Source organism: Helianthus annuus, chromosome 11 (assembly GCF_002127325.2).
Source record: "Helianthus annuus cultivar XRQ/B chromosome 11, HanXRQr2.0-SUNRISE, whole genome shotgun sequence".
Lineage (NCBI taxonomy): Eukaryota > Viridiplantae > Streptophyta > Magnoliopsida > Asterales > Asteraceae > Helianthus > Helianthus annuus.
Genome location: NC_035443.2, coordinates 51,352,374 through 51,372,187, shown reverse-complemented (window position 1 = coordinate 51,372,187; position 19,814 = coordinate 51,352,374). Strand labels below are relative to the sequence as shown.

The window sequence follows — 19,814 nt, the reverse complement described above, 5'->3', positions numbered from 1 at the left end:
CACCACTTTTCTTACCGCCTCAGCCCTATAAGACGCACGTACAAAATAACCCCCTGAGGCCTTAGACTCGTTTTTTGGTGTCTCAACTTGAGGCGCGCCTCAGCCGTTTTTTTAAACTATGGAGGCGCTGTCTCAAGCCGCTAAGGGGTTTTTCAGCTCATCTCGCACGCCTAGCGCCTTGGGCGCAGCTTTTTAAAACTAAAAAAACTAAATACAGAACATGTGTTTATCCTTTAAATTTATGTATAAAAAACCATCTGTTTGTGACATACAGGGGAAAAAACTAAACTACATACAGAATACTCAAAGGGTATACTATTGTCTACAACACAATAAATAAATAAACAAAATAAAACATTCATTTTCTTCTCCCCAAAATCTAAAAGACTGCCTCAAACTGGAAACAACAAATTAACTTACTGTTGATAAGCCCTTGACAAACTCCTTTCAGGAACACCCCAAAGCTCATCTTTGCATTCTGGACACATAAATCCGGTTGCATCAGCCATTGTTTCTGCATCAACCGGCTCGCTAAGGAACTCTTTGTTGCACCATGTGCATTTGGTCCTGAACCTGCCATTGTTATTGTTGTTAACCATGGCTACGGGTGCCTCTACTCCAGCCATCTTTTGTGAGCTGGAAGATGCTTCACCTAATCGTGACTCATCTTGGCCCACAACAGCATGCTGACCACGGTCCGCTTGTGCCTACAAACAAAAGCTACAATTAGTTGCCACAAATTTTCAAAAAATGATTATAACAATAATAGTAACAAAAGTTCCAAACCTTGTCTAAAGCAGGAGGTTTTTTTGGAAGCTCAAATATTCGGGTTGTTTTATTGTGAACAATCGCAAGGTGTTTGTTGAGCGCAGCGATATCATCAAACGTGAGTCCACACGGAGAGCATTCGATAAAGGAGCCTATTTCAACATCATACAAGTCATTTGTTCCATGCAATAGGTTATTATTTGCCTCATGAAGAGTCGATGAATTAGTGAGTTCGTTTATCTGCACATGTTTAAAGAACAGAAATAACATTAAATTATTGTCTTTCACAAATTCGGCTTGCAAGTTGCAACAACTGTGACCTTAGATTGTACTTACAGATTTGAGGAGCACACGACTACCGTTGTTGATCTGTCTCATCTCCCCTTGTTTGGAATGACCCGCATCTATCGAAGATTGATCTCTTAGATACGCTGCAGCCTCCTTGCATGACTTAAATTGCATCCCTGTTGGACTGAATATATCCAGGAAACAACAGTATTGCGTAAGTTAGATAGATCAACGTGATCTAATAAGTAATAAGTAATAACTTCAACATCCTTTATGAAGAATTTATCACATATAAATCTTTTTTTAACACATATGAAGAGATCAACTTAGGCTTAGACATCTTGATATACGTCAAAAACACGTAATATGACCAATACCTTAGAATATTCCTTTTAAGTGCAGCATAAATGAATGACCGATCGACAAAATTACAGATTCTAGTTAGAATCTTATTTATCATCTATAAATCTTATTTCACCAAATATGAAGAGATCACCCTAGACATCTTGATATATATCAATAAGACATAAAATGTATTTCGTGAAACCATCTTGAGTGCATTGTGGTGGTACCGCGGCTACCGCCGATACCTCAAAATGGTCCGCACAAATGATTAATCAAATTACTAAATCTAATTAAAATCTTATTTATCATACAAATCTTAGTTTACCAAATACGAGGATATCACCTTATAAATCTTGAAATGCCTCAAAAACACGCAAAATGTTCTGTTCAGGGACAACACAAATGATCGATAAATTTACCAAGTCTAATTAAAATCTTAATTTTCGTCATATAAATCTAATTGTACAAAATACGAAGAGATCACCTAAGGCATCTTGACATATTTCAAAAACACGTAAAATGTATTAGGTGAAAATGAAACCACGTTGAGTGCATGGTGGTGGTGCCGCGGCTTCCGCCAATACCTCAGAATATTCCATTTAGGAACAACACAGACGATCAATAAAATTACTAAATCCAATTACAACCTTTTTTGTTTAACAATGATCTTAATGTTATTTGAGTTCGAAATATCTTTTTAAGACACAAGTCACCTAACATAAGCCAGCTTTCAAAACACTAATCAAAGGATTTTTTTTTTTTTTTTTTTTTTTTGTAAAGGTTTCCTCATAACTAGCACACATAGAATATCTTCGATCTATTCTCTACTCAAGCTTTGCACATGACACTAGGTCGAAGGCAAACTATTTATAACAGAATCGATTGCAGGATGCTCTATTAGATTTCCCACTGCATAGTAGCGTCACTAGCATAGTTGTTAAAAGCCATCGCCTCTTGCGCCTAGGCCCATTTTTTAGGCGAGGCGAGGCAGTTGCGCTTTCAGTCGAGGAAATTGCGCTTTAATTCTCCAGGTGATGGTTCAGGCGCACATTCCGGCGAGATTCCTAGATTCTGGAGAGTTTCCGGCCAAATTCTCTAATTTCCGACAAGATTCTAGCCAAATTTCTTCTTTCATCTAAGGAAAACTACTTTTCTACACTAATACACTAATATTTTAGAACTTTTTGTACTAAGTAGATGATATAAAGTGTTATATAATAGATTTTGATTATTTTATTTGAAGAATAGTATTCTTTTTCTAATACATAATGTATTTTAACTTTTTTCATTGTGCGTTTTATTTTTCTCAGGCCCTCGCTTTTTTTGCGCTTTGCACCTAGGCCCCAGGCGAGGCCTATGCGCCTTGAGTGCGCCTAACGCTTTTAATAACTATGGTCACTAGTGTTCCTAACTACAATCAAAAATCTTATCGAAACCCCTAGGGTATAAACATTTATGTCCTTCAAGATCTAAACCGAACATTTAACAAAGACACATAAGGTAAACAGCTAACGATACTCTCAAAGCATGACGCAAACATATAGAATAGTAAAAGCCTCTAAATGTAAACTTCAATTAACTTAACATCCACGTTATTTCCATCCGCAGAGTATACGCGTAACCTAAACTCCTAAAGTAACAACGAGAACAAAACACTAGCCCTAAATTTCTTATAACAGCACACTCAAACAACGTATCAAGTATCAACAACGTGTTAATCAAAAGACCTAGAAAACGTCAACAATGTTTACGATACATTAACAGCAGAACACTATCTCTGAACTTCTTCAACGTCATGAATAAACCAGGTAGCAAACAACGTAGATATTAACAAGCACTGTGCAACGTTCCTGTCAAATAAATCAATCAAACTTACAACTATAAGCTACTTTGTAAACTTACGTTCAGATTAACAACTTAACACTAATCAGAATTACTGAAAAACTGTTAGTCACAATGAACACAACATTTCTGATTATACACCGATCTAAGTTAACTCCAGATTCAAAATTAGGTCTAAATCGTCAACAAATCTACAACTAGCGAACCAGAACCTGTAAAACCTCAAAATCACCTGACATTTTTTCAATTAATTTCAACACAAGCACAATAAAAAACAGAATTAACACAACTCGCATGAAAACCTAGCTTACGAACAGCATAGATTAACGTAAAAACTTTCAATCAGAAGTTCAAAACACAATGCAATAACGAGAGGCGAAAGTGACGGTGAAAACCTAACCTTACATAACTCCGGCAGTATAGAGAACACTGTTGAGCACGGCGGCGAACGGCGATCTCGATCTTCCAATCGACCGGCAGAACTTTGACGATTTCGGCGGCAACCACCACCTTCCTCCGCTCACTACGACCGCACCACTCTCCTTCTAAACTATCCATAAACCCTACCAGTTGTACTCTCGACATACCCTGCGTCATGCTCTCTAACTCCCTCTCGTACGCGCCGTCCCCTACACGCGCTACCAAGTTTAGGTCAACCTTTTCTCCATTCTTGTATATTACATTCTCCCCCTCTAACTCTTCTTCATTTTCAATAACCACTTCGTGTTTTCTTTTTTTGTTTTTACTTCTGTTCCGACTTTGACTTGCTCTCGCAAAAGTGTTTTCCCACGAGCGAAAACAAGTGCGGGGACGACGGTGACCGGATCGGGGACGACAGGGGATGTAGAGTTCAGGTAATGTTAGAGTTGGTGATGTTGTGTCTGTATTTCTCATGTCTGGTGTCGAAGTTTTTTGTCGAGGGGCTTTAAGATTGTAGACGCTTGAAAAAGGCTGATTAAAGGTTGATTGTTATTGGATGAATATAATTCTCATGTCTAACATTGAATTTTTTGTTGGGGGGAAGGGGTTAAGATTATTGACGCTAGGAGAAGGCTGATTGAAGGTTGATTGTTATTGGACGACTTTGGATTTTTTTTTTTTTTATGTGATATGTATAGATGGGTGTTTTTGCTACTGGTTATGGCGGATTATTGTGGTGTGAAGTGTTTGGAGGAGAGGCTAATTGACAGTAAGATGAAAAGTGAATCTTATTTATGGTGTTTTTAAGGATGAACACATGCATGAGTTATATGTGTTATTAGTGACGTGGATCAACTAATTATGACACAATGGTATTTGATATTATATTTTAACATTAGTTATAATTTTGGAAGAAAATAAAAGGGACATGAATGTAATAAAATTGAAGATGGGTTTGTATTGCATTATAATGTGAACAATTTGAAAAAAACGTGTGGGTAAATTCAATTAATCAAATAATCTATTGAATTGAATGAAATGTATTACCTTTTAGACATTTTAAACCTTGAATAATTTAAATGAATGATTATAAAGATTTGAAGTTAATGAGCATATTAAATGTGTTATGTGTATATATGCAAGAGCATGTTAAATGTGTTATGTGTATATATGCAAAAGAAATGAATGGTAACTATAGAAACAAAAATGTGATCTCACATTACTCTTGTCTTGTAAATCTGAATATTGAACTTTTAATTAGTATGATGCTTGTCTTTTATAAAAGTAATATGGGTTTAAATTTTTACAATTATAAAGTTAGATGAAATTTAGGTATTAAAAAGTTAGCTCTTAAAAAAATTGAAGTTTTACATCTAAAAATAATTTTTGCAACTATAAAGTTAGATGAAATTTGGGTATAAAAAAAGTAAGTTCTAAAAAAAATGAAGTTTTACATCCAATTTTAAATTTTTGAATAAGTTTCAAGTAAAATAGATAAAGGAATGGTATTGATATTAATTACTTTACTGAAATAGATAAAGGAATGGTATTGATTTTAGTTACTTTACTGAAAAACGGTATTCATCATAGCATTCAAGTAAGATACATGTTTATCGTTGATCATTAATTAAAAGTTCAAGTACTCTTTGATGATGACTATAAAAAGAATATTATTAGCAAAAAGGTAAAGGGGATTATAATCCGTGTTGTATCATTGTGTTTACACTTAGATGTTGATACATGTTTTTTGGTACTATCACTTGTACAGGTACAGGTTATATTGAAAACATGGGAATACACATGATACGTGAGATTTTCATAGAGAATCATCGGATTACATAAGTAAATCGTGATGGGGTTCAAAATGGACAATAACGTAGATAAAATAAGCGATTTGCACCATACGGAACTTAGAAAACATTACGTGGTTTAAATCAATGTTAAGGAAAGCGAAGGCGAGAAAAGAAGACATAAAAACATATTATATTTGAGATGACTAAAGAAATATTAATAACAAAAGCATGGATTAAAATGTTAAATTTTTGTGCGTTTCAAAGAAAAAACTAAACAAATGACAAAAACTAAGGGAAAAAGTAATGAAATTGTTTATAAAAAAATATATTGGCCATCCATATAGGTTTTTATTATGTTATATAATGGTAGTTGAGTCAATTTGTAACTTTTATTGGTTTTTAGAAAACTCAAATAACTTTTATATACTCAGCTATTTTTTTAAATACGCCATTAACTCAAGCATTCTTTTCTTTGAAAAATGTGTATAGTATTAATATATTTTTTTTTTAATAAAAAACAAGTTTTATAAGTGTAACTCACTACGTGTATAACTTTTGTTGTTTACCATACACGGTGCTAATATATGATCAGGTCTAGAATAATTTTATGATTACGAAAATAAAGGTATTGTTATCTAACAACACAATTATTTAGGCCTAGACACATATCAACGTATAACAACACAGTTATATGTGCAATTATCTAGACCTAAGCACATATCAACACCATGTACATTAAGATCTATAAATGTCAAAGATATACAAACATCGAAGGTTTGTTACCTTACCTCACGAAGATCTACAATTATCGAAGATTTGAAGCCTCGGCCCTCGAAGTTGAAGTTGAAGATCTGTAAACCTACGACCCCACTAACTTACACCTCAACATTTTGTATACGTATATTATTCTTTATTGTATATTTTATATGGGATTATTTACGCGTCTGATCTTGTATCGTAATATGTATGTAATGTTGTAGTTGTGATTCATTTAAAGTAGATTCAGTTCAGTTAATAGGATTAGTGGCGCAGCTTAAGAGGGGCCGGGGGGCGCCCGACCCCCCGAAATTTTCGCTCAGTAGTGTTATATATGTAGTTTTCGTATATAATTTTTTGGGTATGTACGTTTTCGACCCCCCGGTTCTATATAAATTTTTTGGTATATACGTTTTCGACCCCCGTCTTCATTGTCAAGTTTCGCCATTGAATAGGATCTCTATTTACTAATTCATTTGCTGGATTAAACTAGTTATACAATGCAAACCTTTGACCCCACTAACTGATCTGTATGGCTGATGAGTTTTCTTTATATATAAACCATCGTAGATTTGTTTCCAATCTAGTTTGTTCCATGGGTTCGTTCTATTTTGGTTTCTTGAACATGGTTTGTTGCTTACTATTTTGTTTTGGATTTATTATAGATTATTTTAAACTAGAAAACGGAGCACGCGTTGCGCCGCCGGCCACGGAATTGACTCGAAGTATATTGATCTATCAAACATAGCTTTATACGATGAGCTTTCAAGACTTATCATTAATACACATGTAACATTTTGACATGCTATAATAGCAAGGCTACCTCAGAGCCGTGTAGAGCAATAGAGCAATTGTATTTTAAATGAGTAATCTGAGTTAAATTGAAGCACCTCTCTGCGTATAATTTAAAGCTATAGTTATAAGGAAACGCTTACAGCAGTTGCATCGGTTACTGCTTTTTTTTTATATTTACCATGTTTATGGTCTCGCTTTTGCTCGGTTCCAACAAAGAAAAATGCTCCTTTGGATAAAACAGCTCATCTACAGGCAATGTCTTCTATAACGCCTGCAAATTAATTAGAAAAACTACATTAAGCACCAGTTGGCCTAAAAAATCTAGAACATGGATTAATGGCAATTCCCAATAACTAGTCCGTAAATTAGCTTTGCGAAGAGCAGAAGAACGCATATAGCTCTTCATTAATCTCAATATAGATATATCAAGAGGCAATTTCACTTCACTGACCTTATTTCTAATCCATGGATGACCTGTTCCATATCATATGACATATCATATCATTATTAACTCAAGATTTAAGATTAACCATTTTTTAGCAAAAAAAAAAAAAGAGAAATGAACCGTCTGTTTAGTGTTGGTTATTAGTACAAGTTGATTGGCTAAAAGTATTTTTCCTATTTAAGTCCTTTTTTCATTCAGTTCTAAGTATGCAATTTCCAGAATAATGTGAAAAAGCTTTTGGGCCTAGATACCTGTTACTGATTTCTTATTCTTATTTGTTATTTATGTGAGTGAATGAAACAACATAGAGAAGTCAGAATCTCCTCACCTGACAAAAGTTCCTCTCAGTATCCTCCAAACCATTGCACCACCTCCATGAACTCGCGTATAAAAATCATAAATCTGAAAAGCATATTTTTTATAATATGATATTATGCCAAGTTTAGGGGATACATGAGATAATATCTTCAACCATTATATTTATCAAATGGCGTACCGATGCTAGGAAATCATGACTCGTGACTCCTTTTGTTAGTTATAGCGTTTGCCAGTATCGCCCTAGAATTAACATTTAGATTCCCTTTTATATATCTTCAATGACATGTCCATTAAAAGAAAGAGGATAACTATATGCCCATTAATAAAGATTAATATGTCAAACTGCATGCTAAATAAAGTTTTGCCACTTATTGATCTTTGAGCAAAATGAACAAATCCGATTGTAGAAGTGCCATTGTTGTGTACCACCAATTTTTCTATACCTGCAACACAAGCATGCAAACCATTAAAGTGTTGTTTTTATTATTGTAAATTATTTAAGTTATATTCATTAGATTACCTTTGGCGTTAACATGTTAACACCACCAACCTATGTTTCTTGGAAATCAAAAACCATTGTTTAATCATTAGTTATGTTATAGTAAAATTCCTTCTGATTCCAAAACTATATTTTTTGGAATGGTGACTTTCTTGTGTGTTCGGCCACCGCACTCCCCAAATTAGAAGAGCCTTATTGCCCCACTCTGGTCAGACTATGTTGTCTTATCCGATCCCCCGGGAAACCATACCGTCGGATGCCACTTGACAATCGTTGAGCCGCCACAAGAGCAAAACTCTCGGACGTAACACACAGTGGGATGAAAACCCGGGGGCTCAGGATAGAGGCTAACACTTCTGCAAGGAGGCAATTCCAAAACTACATTATATTATTATATACTATATATTAAAGATCAATGTCAGTGCTACATTGTTACACGTATCATTTATTAAAGTCAACTCATTCAAGCTCGAACACTTGGCATCCAACCTTAGATATATAAATGTTGAGGCCTTACCATGTAAAAGAGCCACTTAAATACACTTTTTTTCCAATCTTCCATTGTGAAAACATACAATTGATTAGAATTTTTGCTTAAGCTTCTTAGGACTAACACTTGGAGGAAGACACATATCAAAGGTTGTAAGCAAATCATTAAAATATGTTTTCAATTCTTCATTGTTTTCTGTAAATAAAGAAAAAAAAACAAAACCAATACAAAAGTAATGAGTGATATCAAGTAACTACACTTGTGCATAACCACTCAAAATTAACAATAAAAGTTATGCATAACTGTGAAAGCATAAATAACTCAGATGCTATCGCCATTTACCTAATTAACATTAAAGAAAAATAGAAATATGGTGGAATTTAGGAACGGAAATGAAGTAAGTCATTCTAGTGACCTTTTGTATCTACATATAAAAGGACAATCGAAGGAATCTGCAGAAGAATAAAGGGGTTGTGACAGGGTAGAATTAGGGTTTATAATGTTTCCTTCATTACAGGCCAAATCAAGAACACATCTCAGATACGATCTAGTATGCTCTCAAAATCATCCAAAATATGTTGAACAAACAAACCCAATATCAAGAAAACCCTTAAAGCCAAGCAAACACTAAAATTGGCATAAAATTCCTACCTTTTGTTGCACAGTTTTCCTTGTTTGTTGATCAAATAGTTAACCTCCATATGATCCTAAAAAAGCACAGTTGAGGGAGGCTGTAGGAGGGTGATCGACTCCCTCTTTCCCCTAATTCTCTTTGCAACGACCTCTCTATCCAGATTCCAGAATTGAAATGAAAGGGTGATCGTTTAGATTTTTTATGTGAGAGTGGGTTAATAGGCTGACGCATGGGTTGGCCCAAAATAAGCCAATAACATGACACCAAACTGGTACAACATCTTAAGCAGCAAGTACCACATCAATTGCAACAAAATGTTGCAAATTATACTATTATATAATATATAATGGATATCCTATCCACAATGCAAACAACTCCGATTGGGAGCCAGTGTCCGAAAATGAGGTGATTTCTAAGGCTAAAGAAAAGAAGAATCAAAAAAAAGAAACACGATGGAAAACTCCCATATGTACCCAATAGTATTGTAAGTGAATCTCAATCTACACGTGTAAGCATAAAAAAATATGGTTGGTGGGATCATTTTGTTGAGAGTGATGTCATTGATAAGTCTGAATGTATATATTGTCATAAATTAATTAGTTGTGTGGGATGCCCCCTTTGAAAAAACCACATTATCACTTGCAAACAATTTCCTGTAATTATTGATAAAAACAAAAGTTACTTGATCTTGAGTCGTTAGTGATGATGGTTTATTGAAACAAGGACAATACCTAAGTTATGGGAATTTAACCAATAAGTAATTAGGAAAGCCTTAGCAAAAATGATGATTGTTGATGAAGCGTCGTTTTATTTTGTGGAGCGGGAGGATTTTCGTGAATTATGTAAGACTATTAATGCCCATTTTTGTTGTACCTTTACGTTTAACTGCTACAAGGGATTGCTATAGTTATTTTATTGAGGAAAGGAGATGATTGGTGAATATATTTAAAATGATGTCCTCTAGAATATCTTTAACCATAGACACTTGGACTTGGGTCAAAATTATTCTATAAGTGTTTGACTGCGAATCTTATAGATGATGATTGGCGTTTACATAAGAGAATTATAAATATTTGTCTTTACGTTGGTCATTCAAGTGTCCTAATAAGGAGAGCAGTTGAAAGTGATGGTTGATAATGTTAGCTCTAATGATTAGCTACTAAACACTTGCAATGTTAGGACATAAATTAACACCTTTGAAGATCTTCTCATTTCTATCATACCATATCCTCCACACCATCATTAAGAACATTGCGTAGACCGTCTTCTTCTTACGCGAAACATTTAAATGGGGGCAATATTGTAACAAGTTACTTAATGTATCAAAGATAGGCGGAATCAGGACTTTGACCCATGCACATACTTGCCACCAATTGGATCTAGCAACCACACATGCGACCAACAAATGCTCTGCTGAAACTGAATGGATGACACAAGTCGGGCACAAACCGTCACCAAAGGCAAACCCTCTCCTTGCTAAGGATTTTGCAGTTGGAATCATGTTTATAAACACTCGCTACACAAAACAGTTGACCTAATGAATTGCAATGGAGCTCCATATATAATAATTATTTTGCATGGATGAGTAACTCTTTTATGCGACGTCCTTCTTCACATGCATAACCATGTAATCCACCAGACTCCATGTCGTGTTCCAAAGCCACACAACCGAACCACCTTTAATAATCTGATTCTTCAAGATCTCCGAAAGCATGGAAACTTTCGATTTTCCTCATTAGTTTAGGACAACCATTTTCATTTCTAATCCTATACCACCTTGTTATCCAAAACTTTATAACAATCACTAACCTTCACACCTTTTGACTTTACTAATGAATAGAGTAAAATAAATATGCCTTTAAGTTAATCCTCAAAGCACCATGATTCTTTCCAAAATTGGACAGGGACCTCTGCCCTAATTGAGCAAGTGAACTTAGATTGAATATCAATGCCACATTTAGCACTTCAAGACCACATTTAGCAAAGTGCTGATTAACTGACCCTATAACCTTCCACACCCTAGGAATATATTTTCTACAGGGCACAAAATTATAATTTCTATATACCACGATGGACTGAGGTCACCACCCTAGCTAACAATTATTCTTTAGATTACTTATACCTCCACCGCCATTTGGCAACAATAAGACCCAAGTTTATTTCTCTAATCCTTCTTACGTCCAAGTCGCCACATTTCTTAGGTTTTAGAACTTTCCCTCGTGCTAACAACTTAATTTTTCTGATGTTCAACGCTTCACCCCAAAGGAAATGCATACGGATACCCTCTAGAGTTTTAACTACCGCTACCAGAGCTTTAAATAACGAAAGTGTGTAAATTGGAAGAGACCCCAAAACCGCTTTAATTAACATTACTTGTCCGGCGAAGGATAGGTTTCTCACTTTCCAAGACGACAAGCGAGAGTTGAACTTATTAATTATAATTTTCCAATTCCCCACCTTATTTAAGGTGAACGAAATGGAACTCTCCTCTTTTAAAATTAAGGTGATTAGACAAATCACCCACAATCCACCTTCCACCCCACCCCGAACACCAGATTTTAGCTAAGTTTACCCTCAGATCAGATGTCAAGTTAAAAGAACTCAATATCTGATTAAGGTGTTTAATGTTTTTCTCCGACCGTTCGCCATTAAAAAGAGCATCGTCGGCATAAAATAAGTGAGACATAGTCAGACCTTTGTTCGAAAGTTTTATGCCTCTAAAGGTTCCCGCCTCACCGCTCTAGCCACATCACGTGAATAGCTTCCATAACAATAGTGATTAAAATGGGGATAAAGGATCCCCTTGTTGAAGCCCCGTTTTAGTTAAAACTCTTTCATATGAGTTCCGCTTATCAATACCGAAGCTTTCCCTATACACAAGATTCACACGATTCAATTTCTCTAACAAGATTTCCATGATATTTACTAAAAACTTCCACGAGAGGCAATCATAGCCTTTTCAAAATCTACCTTAAAGAACATAACCTCCTTTACCAATTTGGCCCATGAGTACACCTTATCTCCAATTAAATTCTCGCTCCAAACAACCACCGATTATTTTGGAAAGATATCACCTTATCGAGGACTTTTTTTTTTCAGCCAATCTGTTAAAATCTTGAAGAAATACAATCTTTAACATCAACAATAAAAAAATTACATTATTTAGTAAAAAAAAGTTCCGACCTGCCGGATTCGAACCAGCGACCTAAGGATATCTAACGGTTAACCCACTACAGTCCTCCGCTCTACCAACTGAGCTAAGGTCGGTTGTTGTTTCAATTCACATCTAAAACATATATAACATAAAGTCTACACTAACATGGGCTTGTAGGGCTTTTGCTAGGTGGGTTTAGAACGACTATAGCTATAGCTAGTAGTATATTCGTCTCCAAACTCCCTTCTCTTTCAAAAACCTCATCTTTCTAGCACCTTCTCCGCCCTCAACCACCGCATCTCCGACGTCCCTTTCATCTCTGCTTATTGTTCCGTACCTTCAATTTCAGGTTCGTATATCGAATTCCATTTAATTTCCATGTTTATTGTAATTCGCTATCAGTTTTTACTGTTTTGCTTGTGTTTGTTACCGTTCATTTCTGTCTCTAAAACACTAGCCCTTCGTTTAGATGTTTATATAAAGGTTAATTTTATCATTAATTGAAGAGGTAACAGGGAAACAAGTTTTTTAGATTGAAATTATACGGGTTAATACATCCTAATTGAGTGATATGATTTTTGTTTTTTAATTTGTTATGAATAATAATAATAATATTATAATAATGATGATGATAATAGGTTTATTAGTCTGATTATATTTGTTATGGTTTGTTGTTTTGTAGAGAGTAGAGACTATAGAGAATGGCAGTCTTACCTTGTGCGGGTACGTCGGTTGCGCTATGTGGAGTTCAGCCTCAGTCGATGTTGAGTGTTTCTATTGCTAGCAAGTCGTTTGCTCGTTTGCCTTGGTGAGTGTTCTCTTGGTTGTTTGATGTTAAATCTTTGTGTTTATCTGACTATGGACACTTTTGAACCAATTATGTTATGTTATGTACTCTGAAGTTATTTGTATATTGGCTTTTATTAATTCGATATTCAGAAGTCATTCAGACTCCTTTAATGAGTTTTGTTCGGCTTGGCTGTGTTTTCTGTAGACCCCTTTTATGAGTTTAGGTGTACATGTTTGGTGGTGTTTTCGTCTTTTGGGAAGGTTGAGTTGGTATTATGATATGCCCACTTTGCCTAATTCTTAGAATAATTGATGGGCGTGAAATGTTTATTAGAAAGTTTTGAGTAAGATTTCTGTAGGCCATAAATAGTATGCGGTCTATTTTTGGTTGTTGGCATGCATATTCTTGTATAACTATTTTCAAGTGTTGCTATGCTTGACCTTCGGAAATGGTTAGAAACTTTTTGGAAGTCATTTGAATATTTGATGGGGTTGGGAATACTGTTATGAGGGCCGGATTCCTGTTATAGCTACTTGGGCGAATGGAAAAGTTAAATCAGCCAAGTTGTGTTCGAGGTTTCATTCCGCCTATTTGATGTTGGTCACATGATTCATGCATTATAAATAAGAGATCTAGAATTAGTGTTAGTCATTCATCTGGTTGTTGTGCATTAATCTGAAATTTTATTTATGTTATGTTTTTGTGTTTAAAATAGGAAAAATTACAAGTTTTGTCCTTTATCTTTATACCACTTTTCAGGCGGTATCCTTTTTAACGAATGTTGACAGACGGTGTCCTTTACTAGGTATTTTGTTGCAAGTTTAGTTCTTTACACCCAACCCAGTTAAAAAACCCTGTTAATTATTGGGTGTAAAGGACTAAACTAGCAACAAAATACCTAGGTAAAGGACTAAACTTGCAACAAAATACCTAGTAAAAGACACCGCCTGTCAACAATTAACAGGGTTTTTTAACTGGGTTGGGTGTAAAGGACTAAACTTGCAACAAAATACCTAGTAAAGGACACCGCCTGTTAACATTCGTTAAAAAGGACACCGCCTGAAAAGTGGTATAAAGATAAAGGACACAACTTGTAATTTTTCCTTTAAAATATGGTTAGAGGAGAATATGTTGCAAACTATTGAACACTTTTAGGACATATTTAATGTCAATTGAAAATTAGCTCAAAATGTGCTAGTGTGATACATTGATATGGTTTGTAAGTGGTAACCAGAAATATGAAATTACACGATTTGATGCAAAGGTGTCATTTTTTGGAAATTTGGATAATAATTATGTTTTTATCTCAAAATGTGCTAGTGTGATACGTCCTAGAGGATTTGCATCATCATGTTCAAGTTTCTTCTCACAACAATCCTTATACACACTATATCATATGAGGTCTTCGAGTGGTAATTTTCATCACCGCAGAGGTAGCAGGCTCGTTGTTAGAGCTGAATCGGTAAGTTTGCTGTTAAGATATGTATATCATTTTTACTCTCATAATAACGATGATATTTCACTTCTATGTTTTGTAAAACAATTCCGTTTTTGTCTGTATTGTAATATGTAATTACGTTTCATCTTGTACCCAGGATTTCTATTCGATACTTGGGGTGTCAAAGAATGCCAGCAAATCAGAGATTAAGAGTGGTTAGTGAAATATATAAGTCCATGATAGTTTATTAGAGATTCTTGAAGTTACCATCTGTTATGATATTATTATGCGGTACTGGATGGATTTTTTTTTTTATATTGGATACTGACACTATGTTCTTTTAGTTGTGAGTGGATGTATTGACCTCTAAACTTGTTAAGGCTGATAAAGGCTTCATAAATATCTAACAAAATATCTAACAAAAAACTTATGTACTTGAATGTTGGTTAGTAACTCTGCTTGTTACAAGAAGTTTTAACTCGTGTTTCTTGTTCAGCTTATAGGAAACTTGCAAGGAGTTATCATCCTGACGTGAACAAGTAAGTTTAGCTGCTGTTCCATTTTTACAAAGTACATGTACGATCAGTTCTACACATAATGCCTGTGTTCTTTATATGTCTAATTTAATTGTTGATAAGATCAAACAGAGTAGACTCTTTTTATCATACATCTGGGTTGGACACCCAAAAACTTTTTATAGGTGTTTGGTTTAGATCTCGGTACTTAAACTTTCAGATCTTTCATTTAATAATTTAGTTTAACTAGTAAGGTTAAAAATAATTCTGCACTAGAGAGTTATGCTGATCAAACAGTGATACATGTCTAGTTCGTTGGACAACCGACTACTGAACAAATATGGGCTCAGTTATTTTTGAATCTGGTTGCAATAGAATCGTTGAAAAATTCAAGATGCTTATGTCTAGTTGAAAACTGTATATCTCGTACGTTTTGGCATCTTTTTATTTGTTTTATATTGGTCAAATAATGAAGTTGTGGGAGAATATATTTCTGGATTAATACCTGTTCCAGGAGATGATGAATGATGTGTAACATACTCTGACAAGATTATTATATCTACCCTTCAATTAATCAGTTATAGCCATCCAGATTATTAGTTTCATTAATTCATAGATATGGATAATTACAAGTCATGCTAAAAGCCTTAAACTTTATTAAATAAAAGCGTCATCTTTCATCAGTCATCAGTGTTCATTTCGTCATTGCAAGTATTAAACTGCTACTCATAATTAAAGTGAAAGACAGAGAATTTGAGTACAAAGAAAACAGCTTGAAACAAATACGTAACCGATAAAGGAAACCAAAATGTTATAATAAATAATTTTTTTTCTCATGTATAAATGTATTAATATGTTTTTGCAGAGAACCAGGAGCTGAACAAAAGTTCAAGGACATTAGCAATGCTTACGAGGTAACATCTTTGCTCACCATATAATGAGATGGCGATTTATAATGTGTTGATTTGGGTTTTGTTATATTTTAACACTTCAAATGGGTAAAAACCGTAAAATCGTAAAAACACTATAATGAAATGAGTTGAACATTAGAGTATACTATTGATGCATAGAAGCCCCTAAATAAATAAATTATATTATATGAAATGCTAGATTATAATTGGAATAATGTAGTATTTTAGTCATAATTGCCCAAATTTTTAAATATTAAAAATTTCAGGAAAAGAAGTGTTCTGGCATATTGACTTGTTACGCTAATGCAGGTTTTGTCAGATGATGAAAAACGATCCATATATGACCGATACGGTGAGGCTGGGCTTAAAGGTGCTGGCATGGGGGGCCAAGGGGTAAGTTCTATCTGCCAAAAATACTTATTATACCAACATTTTTGTTAGCTTCCATTTTTTAAATCTGCCACTTGGCACATTCCAATTGCTTCACACAGGATTTCAGCAGCCCATTCGACATCTTCGAGTCATTATTCGATATGGGCGGTATGGGCGGCATGGGAGGCCGAGGCTCACGTAACATGGCTACAGAAGGTGAAGACCAGGGTTACAATCTCGTCTTAAACTTCAAAGAAGCCGTGTTCGGTGCCGAAAAAGAGATCGAAATAACCAAACTTGACACCTGTAAGACTTGTGACGGGTCGGGTGCCAAGCCTGGGACCACCTCGTCTAGATGCACCGCATGTGGCGGTCAAGGTCAAGTCATCTCATCAGCCCGAACTCCGTTGGGCGTGTTTCAGCAAGTATCCACATGCCCTTCGTGTGACGGAAGTGGAGAAATTTCCACCCCGTGTGATACATGTAAAGGAGACGGGCGTGTAAGAAAGTCAAAGAAAGTCAGCCTTAAAGTCCCGGCCGGGGTAGACTCGGGCAGCCGTTTAAGAGTCCGGTCAGAGGGTAACGCCGGAAGGAGAGGCGGGCCTCCTGGTGACCTTTTTGTAATGATTGACGTGCTTCCAGATCCTGTGTTGAAACGTGACGACACAAATATTCTTTATACTTGTAAAATCTCGTATCTGGATGCTATATTGGGGACAACAGTGAAGGTGCCGACTGTGGACGGAACAGTTGATTTGAAAATCCCGAGTGGGACCCAGCCGGGGACGACTTTAGTGATGGCGAAGAAGGGGGTTCCGCTTCTGAACAAGAGCAACAAGAGGGGTGATCAGCTGGTGAGAGTGCAAGTAGAGATACCGAAACGCGTAAGTGGTGAAGAAAAGAAGCTAATCGAAGAATTGTCGAATCTTAAAAAGGGTAAAGTTGCAAGTAGCGCTAGATAATGTGTTTTGCTTCAAACTGATTATTTATAAATGTTTGATCATGGATTCTGAGTGGTGCCTATATATTCATTTACTAAATTAGTGAGGAAAATAGACATTTTTAGCAGAATTTTTGGCATTGGATTTTATGATTATGTTGATTATAAGTGATATTTTACGAATGCAGTTTTTGTAATGGGTCAAAACGGGCCAATTTTTATATCTATTTTAACTAGTTTAATACCCGTCCGGTGGACGGGTTACTCTAACAACGTAACAAACAGAGATAATGTATATTGATGGTGTTTCGGTTTGCTTATCCTTTTCTTCTTTTTCATCTCCTATTTGAAAAAGTTACAACTTACAGCCATCTAACTTTTCCTTTTCTTCTTTTCAAACCACAAAAACTCATTCTCAACACATTATCCAAACACTACAAAAATGACCTATTAACTTTAATAAGTCAAAAACTTAAAAGGAGCTCAAAGTAAGCAATCCTAAACACCCACATTAAGTGGACACAAGTCTAAACAACATTATTAACAAAAACACAATTTTTAATTTATAAAAGGGAACGTGAACAATGTACAACCACAAAGCAATATAAAATAAAAGTGATAGAGTGATAAAAAATGAAATGGTGTCCTTTTAATGCAAAAGTAAACGGTAGGCAACACTGGGGGAAAGTGTTATAACAATCAAAGATGGTCTCAATTTTTCGGCTTTTGAATCGTCATCTTTAACCTTAAAGATGGCCTCTTTTCGACTTGTATCAACCTATAAAATCATAATACACAAGAAACATTAATTTACATCCATTTTTTTGGAGTTAATTGCCAAAATCGTCCCTGAGCTTTGGGCAGATTTGCCATTTTCGTCCAAAAGGACACTTTTGTACCAAATTACCCCCAACGTTTGCAACTTTTTGCCATTTTCATCCAAACCACTAACTTAGTTTATTTTTTCTGTTAAGTTGAGGATATTTGGATGAAACTGGCAAATATAAACCACATGGTCGATTTTGGCAATTTACTCAAACTCTTTTAAATTTCTTTTATTTAATTAATTTTGTTACATATATACTAAAAAAGAATATACATGCAATTTTTATATGAAAAAAAAAACAATAGCTTTGTCACATAATCTTTATAAATTTTCATCCAACCACTAACTAAGTTAATTTTTTTAGTAAGGCGAAGGATGTTTATAAACTAAGACATAAATTAATTTCTAATTTTTTATATAGATCAGTTTTATAAAAATAAAATCTACTTAGACCTTTAAATTTTATAAAACTAAAATGCTGGTGACCTTATTGAAAAAATGTCAAATAAAAAAATCTTATCATATGTACCAAGTTTGTAATTAATCTTCTACTCTTTTTGTCACACCCCCAAATTCCACCTGCGGAGTAACATCCGCTTGAGGGCGTGACTGACCAGGATCCAACCACCAATTATACTAAACATTGGTTAATAGTAAAATAATTGCTATCCAAAGTAGTTAGCAACATCGTAGTTTAAGTTCGATAATTAGTTTAAACAAAAACAGCGGAAGCATAAACCAAAAAGATAGTTCAAAGTTCAAGATAATTAAAACCCAACACACGGGTTTTGACGAACACTACACATTCCCAAGCAGCAGCTCCTCAGTCACTGGTTACCTGCAAAGCATGCAGTAAGGTGTCAACAATAATGCTGAGTGAGTTCACTAGTTGTCTAGTTTTAATTACCAAAAACTTGTTTCACCAGTTAATTTACTCGTTTATACATGCCATGGGGAGCTACCCCAAAAGTTAACGACTAAACTGTTTTTCCAATACCGAACACTAGGTAACCGTTTGCGTTTCCGCAGGATGCCCCGATGTCAATGTTCTATCATCATTGACGGATGCCTGAGTACATTAGTTCACGACTGATCCCATACCATGGCACGGTGTGAGGTTGGTAAAACCTAAATAGCGCTATCAACTAATAACCCGTTCGCCTGGCCCCGGCGACTAATCGGTATTAAGTAGTAGGGACTTGAGTGATAGAGTTTCGTTTAGTGCCGTTAGTTGCAATCCGTATAAACAGTAATTAACTAAAGGTTCCCAATAACAAGGGAAGAAAAGTAAGTTGTATTCCTCATAAGGGAATAGTGTTGTTTGTTGTTCCGTTTCCCAAACCACCGGGAACGCATGCTTTAGGTTGTGAACTCACCTTGGGTTGCTCGGTAGATATTTTACTTGGTCAAACACGTTGGTCACCACGTCCTAGCATGGTTACCAAATATTGGTCAAGTTGGGGTACAAGTAATCA

General features: G+C 35.2%; 2 protein-coding genes, 1 long non-coding RNA gene and 1 other non-coding gene across 6 annotated transcripts; 1 reads left to right on the top strand and 3 right to left on the bottom strand.

Annotated features, from left to right (window-relative positions):
* Positions 1–221: 221 nt before the first annotated feature.
* LOC110890353 lies at positions 222–4,152 on the bottom strand. The gene is made up of 4 exons (XM_022137950.2): positions 3,644–4,152; positions 1,105–1,240; positions 787–1,008; positions 222–707 (listed from the first exon to the last, which is right to left on the bottom strand). The coding sequence occupies exons 1-4, from the start codon at positions 4,135–4,137 to the stop codon at positions 417–419; spliced, it is 1,143 nt and encodes a 380-aa protein (XP_021993642.2). The 5' UTR covers positions 4,138–4,152; the 3' UTR covers positions 222–416.
* Positions 4,153–6,961: 2,809 nt separating this feature from the next.
* On the bottom strand, positions 6,962–9,646 carry LOC110890351. Of its 2 annotated transcripts, XR_002564427.2 has the most exons (5): positions 9,411–9,646; positions 7,949–8,213; positions 7,781–7,854; positions 7,459–7,481; positions 6,962–7,278 (listed from the first exon to the last, which is right to left on the bottom strand). It is a non-coding gene; the product is annotated as an uncharacterized LOC110890351 (long non-coding RNA). The 2 variants fall into 2 exon arrangements; XR_002564428.2 differs by lacking the exon at positions 7,459–7,481 and having other exon boundaries at positions 9,411–9,643.
* Positions 9,647–12,570: 2,924 nt separating this feature from the next.
* TRNAY-GUA lies at positions 12,571–12,660 on the bottom strand. The gene is given in 2 exon segments: positions 12,571–12,606; positions 12,624–12,660. It is a non-coding gene; the product is annotated as a tRNA-Tyr (tRNA).
* A 79-nt stretch (positions 12,661–12,739) lies between these two features.
* On the top strand, positions 12,740–17,705 carry LOC110890350 (chaperone protein dnaJ A7A, chloroplastic). 2 transcript variants are annotated; one of them, XM_022137949.2, is made up of 8 exons: positions 12,740–12,896; positions 13,237–13,355; positions 14,658–14,799; positions 14,933–14,990; positions 15,272–15,314; positions 16,156–16,204; positions 16,511–16,594; positions 16,693–17,705. In XM_022137949.2, the coding sequence occupies exons 2-8, from the start codon at positions 13,249–13,251 to the stop codon at positions 17,533–17,535; spliced, it is 1,326 nt and encodes a 441-aa protein (XP_021993641.1). In that variant the 5' UTR covers positions 12,740–12,896; positions 13,237–13,248; the 3' UTR covers positions 17,536–17,705. The 2 variants fall into 2 exon arrangements, with proteins under 2 accessions (XP_021993641.1, XP_021993640.1); XM_022137948.2 differs by having other exon boundaries at positions 12,744–12,896; positions 13,230–13,355.
* Positions 17,706–19,814: the final 2,109 nt, after the last annotated feature.

Coding starts and splice junctions, on each gene's coding strand:
- LOC110890353 (XM_022137950.2), bottom strand. CDS start 4,137: ATGAGAAATACAGACACAACATCACCAACTCTAACATTACCTGAACTC. Junction 1,241..3,643: donor TACTGCCGGAGTTATGTAAG/GTTAGGTTTTCA, acceptor GGATATATTCAG/TCCAACAGGGATGCAATTTA. Junction 1,009..1,104: donor GTCGTGTGCTCCTCAAATCT/GTAAGTACAATC, acceptor AAACATGTGCAG/ATAAACGAACTCACTAATTC.
- LOC110890350 (XM_022137949.2), top strand. CDS start 13,249: ATGGCAGTCTTACCTTGTGCGGGTACGTCGGTTGCGCTATGTGGAGTT. Junction 13,356..14,657: donor TCGTTTGCTCGTTTGCCTTG/GTGAGTGTTCTC, acceptor AAAATGTGCTAG/TGTGATACGTCCTAGAGGAT. Junction 16,205..16,510: donor ACATTAGCAATGCTTACGAG/GTAACATCTTTG, acceptor ACGCTAATGCAG/GTTTTGTCAGATGATGAAAA.